The 5,213-nt window shown below is 47.2% G+C and overlaps 1 protein-coding gene across 3 annotated transcripts; it reads left to right on the top strand.

Annotated features, from left to right (window-relative positions):
- Positions 1-334: 334 nt before the first annotated feature.
- SRSF2 (serine and arginine rich splicing factor 2) lies at positions 335-4,123 on the top strand. Of its 3 annotated transcripts, XR_012227386.1 has the most exons (4): positions 337-836; positions 2,001-2,308; positions 3,262-3,369; positions 3,752-4,123. XR_012227386.1 is itself a non-coding variant. In XM_073563201.1 (3 exons), exons 1-2 carry the CDS (start codon positions 481-483, stop codon positions 2,299-2,301), a joined length of 627 nt encoding a protein of 208 aa, XP_073419302.1. In that variant the 5' UTR covers positions 335-480; the 3' UTR covers positions 2,302-2,308; positions 3,262-4,123. The 3 variants fall into 3 exon arrangements, 2 of the variants coding, with proteins under 2 accessions (XP_073419302.1, XP_073419301.1); XM_073563201.1 differs by having other exon boundaries at positions 335-806; positions 3,262-4,123; XM_073563200.1 differs by having other exon boundaries at positions 3,262-4,123.
- Positions 4,124-5,213: the final 1,090 nt, after the last annotated feature.

Genomic DNA, 5,213 nt, shown 5'->3' with positions numbered 1-5,213 from the left:
AGACTGCCCATCCGCACCTCCCTGGATGACTCTGATCGGCTCTGTCACATGTTTTTAATAGGTATACACTAACAGCAGGTGTTCCCAGAGCCTGCACACCTGAGCGGCCTCGGCCATTTTCCGGCCTTCAGTTCTCACCACGAGACGTGATACAGAGACACAATGAGCACTACGGTAGGCCTGTATACCCGAAGATATACGGTAGCCGCCATCTTGTAGAAGCGTGCAGCTAAGGGGCGGAGCTGCGTGGAAACCCTCCAAATGATTGAGTGTGCCTCTGAGTTCCGGATTGGCTGCGTACGGAGGTGGGACAACATCATAGGCTATCCGTCGCCATTTTGTAGCAGACGGAGGCGGTTATAAGACAAGGGAGGCGGCTGCGCTCGGTCCTATTTAGCCGCAGACCTAGCAGGAGGCCGCTTCTCGGCACCCGGTTCTCCCCTTAGTTCGGGTACTTTAATTTCTGGTACCACGGCTGATATGAGCTATGGTCGGCCCCCACCTGACGTGGAGGGCATGACTTCGCTAAAAGTAGACAACCTGACGTACCGCACGTCCCCGGAGACGCTGCGTCGCGTGTTCGAGAAGTACGGCCGGGTCGGCGACGTGTACATCCCGCGGGACCGCTACACCAAGGAGAGCCGCGGGTTCGCCTTCGTTCGCTTCCACGACAAGCGCGACGCCGAGGACGCAATGGACGCCATGGACGGGGCCGTGCTGGACGGCAGGGAGCTGCGGGTGCAGATGGCGCGCTACGGCCGTCCGCCGGACTCCCACCACAGCCGCAGGGGACCCCCACCCAGGAGGTACGGAGACTACGGCCGCCGCAGCAGGAGGTGAGTGGCCCCTGAGAGCTACAAGTCCCGCAGGCCGCTGTAGCCGGGGGGACACGGCCTTGTGACTCCTTTATTAGTAGCTGTAATCAAGGCCTGAGGGATCCATGCGGACAAGATGGCGGCGTTGTTACCGCCTCCTGTGTGTGCGCGCCAAAATCTGGTCACGTGACCGGCGCTGCTGCGGCCTACTGGCAGTGGGTCCTCGGGTCCGTTGGCAAGGAAAGCTTTCAGATCGGCAGTTAATCAGCTCAGGGAGGTGTATTAAGGAATAATGCTATAAACGCAATGGGTTTTTAACGACTTAGGACATTTTAAAGGCGCTGAACTAAAAAAAATCCCATTACTTCTGCATTGGTTCCAGTTTATGAAAATAATCAATTCCCCCAGTGCAACTTGTGCGTGATAACAAATACAATGTAACCGTGTCTTGGGTAAAGAAATATCTTATATAACTTTGTATTTCATTCTTTAGGCTTGTAATGCTATAAAAGCGACTCTTTGAATTCAGAATTTTACTATTAAACATCTCAACCCAGAGCAAATCTAGCACTACTGAAGTTATATTCTTGGCACCGTAAACTTAACATCCAAGCGTTCAGACATCGTTGGCACCAAGATCACTATCGGTGTCATTGCTCCCAGCCATGACTGGCGCTTGAGTGCCCTGGTTCTTGGGATAGATGGGGCCTCAGCAGTCAGATTCCCAGAAATCCTGAAGTTATCCCCCATATCAGATTACGCTCAAGCTTGGTTATCCCTTTAGGGTGCCCAACTTTATGCTGCAGATCCTCTTGTTCTGTGAGAGAAGTCTCCACCTGACTGGCAGCAGTTTTCTACTTGGCAAACCATCATTTGGCTGCTATTGTCCATGTATGGGACACCTGAGAATGTTTCCTGGTCATTTCTGAAGCGCTATACAATTAATGTAATTAGTGGCTGGTGGTTTCCAAACTGCACATCCCATTATAACCAGTGTTGTAAGATTCCAGCTCTGAATCTTCTAGTACTGTATTGCAACTCCTAGTACAAGCTTACAGTGAAGTTGGCTTGGGAGAATTGGTGGGTACCAGTATTACTTTCCTGTTAATCTGTTGTGTATAGGTATTAAGTTCATACTTGACGCATTGGAAACTGCAAAAGCTCACTTAACCTTTTTTATTCCAGCCCAAGACGAAGACGACGCACCCGTTCCAGAAGCAAGAGTCGCTCAAGGTCTCGCAGCCGATCACGTTACAGCCGCTCCAAGTCCCGATCCCGCACCAGATCTCGTTCCCGCTCCAGCTCGAAGTCTCGTTCTGCCCGGAGGTCAAAGTCCAAGTCTTCCTCTGTGTCCAGATCACGGTCTCGCTCCAGGTCCCGATCTAGGTCTAAGGCTTCGCCCCCACCAAAGAACTCAAAGTCCAGATCAAGAACACCAACTCCACCCCCTACATCGCCTCCAGTGGAAGAAGTGGAACCCTCTTAGATCTGAGGTAAAGTGTGCTGCCTGTGGTCGGGGTGGGCTCTTGTATCGGCTAGTTAGTTCTCTGCAGATGAGGTTTGTATATTGCCAAGATTTGATGTAGGTAGCTGTTCTTTATAATGTCTGACTGTTTAAACCAATATCTGCATTTTCCTCTCAAAGCTGCGGGCTCCAGTTGCTTAAGGAGTAGTGAGCTGTATTGCAGATATTAAGTGGTTTTTCCTGATCCTCCAGAGAGCAGTTTCTGTGGGCGTAAAATGGAGCAGGTTTGTGGCTGTTAAAGATGCACTATCCTGGAAGGCTCTGGGCCCATGAGGGTAAAGGGGCATTTCAGCTGACCTTACATGGCATGATTTCGCCTTAACTTCACATAGAAGCAGGTTAATTCTTTACACACCGCTCGGCAGGAGGACCCTGGAGTGTTTAGGGCTGCCTCTTTCAAGGATAGTGTGTCTTTAATTTTTAACTGTTTGGTCTTTCAGCTGTTATTCAAGATTACTGACAAATGCTTCTACAAAATCTCAAAACCCACATGAGAAGATCTCCAGCCTACATACAGTTCACTTTCATTTTTTATAAATTAGTAATATATTGCTAGGAAATGAATCTCCTATTGATCAGTACGGCTGACCAAAACTGCCTCTTATACATAGCAACACCCATTCCTTGGCTGTGCAGGACACTACTGCTCTAGTCTGTTACATGGGACCAGGGTGGCAAAGTGCTGCTGTGCAGGGGAGAAGATAACTGCTGGTGGTCCTAGAAGTTGGACCCCTCTGGTCTTATAGGGTTGAGATAAGCAATTTTATATCATGGGAGTAACCCTCCAAACACTTGACTTCCCCCTGTCCAGGTCAGTGGTGGATGTGTCTGGTGACTTTCACATTTCTACATGTGTGCTGTATAGAAGGCTGATGTAATGCGATGATTCTCATACATGTGTTTTTTCCTCACAATCTCTAGAGTCGTCTTAAAGGAATCACCCACCGGATGTGTCTGGGATGATAACTGTACAGTAACTGTACAGCCTTTGGAATTGTACACGGAGCAAGCAAACAGCCTTCCGAAAAGGTGGTTATCTGTATGATTTTTCTTTTCTATAAAATTTTTACCCATTTAATTTGCGCCTCATTTGACAGACTTATGTGCCATTTTGTTGCTATTCAGATTCTTGTAATTTAGTGACCGACAACAGATTTCATTGTTGACTTGGATGTTTGAGGTAAAATGTTGCTGTCTGGAAATCTGCCCCAATGTGGGCGGTCATTTAATGTTTTGTCAATGCCTCTGCTTGGACATGAGAAACTTCATTTCTGAACATTAATAATGTCATGTATGTTATTGCATATCTTGGGAAGTACCAAAATGCAATTGTATAAAGTGTTTAATGTAAGATGGGAGTGTTCATTGACCACAACTCTAATCTTTTCTCTTGTGTATTTTTGTGCACTAGGCGCAGTTGTGTAGCAGTTGAGTATTGCTGGTTAGCTGTTTAAGGTGGCGTGTTGCAGTGCAGAGTGCTTGGCTGTTTCCTGTTTTCTCCTGATTGCTCCTGTGTAACGCAGAAAACAAATGGCTGTCCAGTTTGTTAGAATTGCTGACAACTGCACGTCCAGTCGCCCGGGCCTTGCATAGAATAACGGAGCATACAGTGAGCACATCTAACTGATGATAAACACTGTATTTTACAGAACATGGTAAATTTGAGCATTTTTATGATGTCCTGCAGGTGTCATTCCTTTTGTATGTACTGATATCTGGCTCTAATCTGTACTGTAACCACTGTTTATGTAGTTAATAATAAACATTACTTTATAAAAGCTCAGTTATTGTCTTTTTTGTGACCTGTTTCTAGCAATGAAATAATCATAACTGGTCTTAAGGTTTTCAAGAGCTTATCTGCAATTAAGCTCCACAGCTGATATTTGAGCACACACCAGCTGAGATACCATCCTGTAGCATGTAAGCCCAAGGGCAGGGTCCTTTCTCCCCCTCTATCAGTCTGTCATTGTTAGTTTACTGTAAGTGATATCTGTAATTTGTATGTAACCCCTTCTCATGTACAGCACCATGGAATCAATGGTGCTATATAAATAAATATCTGCTCCAGCAGCCTGATGGAAGCAATCTGTAGGGTGGATTATAGCAGCTCTGTACACTGAAGAGATGCAGCACTTGGCCAGAGCAGCTAATCTTAAAGCGAATGGGATACATAATGCAGTGCTCTGCAGCAACCACTACCCATACATGGCTTAAATCCAGCTGCTGGCACAGCACACCAGCTGATTAGTGGCAGTGCTGGTTGACCCTTGTCTGATCTCGCCTTCATGATTTACCCTTTACACCAGAGGCTAAATGTTGCACACTACAAGTTGACATGATGCAGATTTCACATCTTCCGCAAGGAACAAGTCATCTGCAGCGTGCAGATAAGGTCATGTCTTATCCCAGGTGTCTCCAACTTGTGGCGGTCTACCAACTAGGTGCATTAGTTCCAGGTCTAGCAAACTGGTCTGAGGAGCACATCTCAAAATAGTGATTTGTGAGTAGCCCTGCACAGAAGAGCAGATCTGGATGCACATATACTGGGGGGGGGGGTGTTTATAAGTATGGTACACTGGAGACAGGATGATGCTACCTGTGAGAGGTGGTGCTTGAAGCTGGAGGAGACTGGTGGGAGAATACTGAATGGTAGTATTGTGGGAACCCCTGGATCTTGTACTGCTCTGGGGTGATTTCTGTGGAAAAGCTTTGGTTGTCATTATACCTGTAATGGTGGCTTTGCCACTACTGTGAGGGGGCAGGCAGGAGCTGGATGTGGCTTGCAACCCTCTGAGCTGAAGGGCTCTCTAGGTCAGACAGGTTGGGGACCACAGTCTTATCCACAACACTGCTATTGTAGTAACGGTTTTATA

Source organism: Dendrobates tinctorius, unplaced genomic scaffold (assembly GCF_039654945.1).
Source record: "Dendrobates tinctorius isolate UK_male_01 unplaced genomic scaffold, ASM3965494v1 ptg000383l, whole genome shotgun sequence".
Lineage (NCBI taxonomy): Eukaryota > Metazoa > Chordata > Amphibia > Anura > Dendrobatidae > Dendrobates > Dendrobates tinctorius.
The sequence above is the reverse complement of the archived record's forward strand: the minus strand, read 5'-3'. Positions and strand labels throughout refer to the sequence as shown.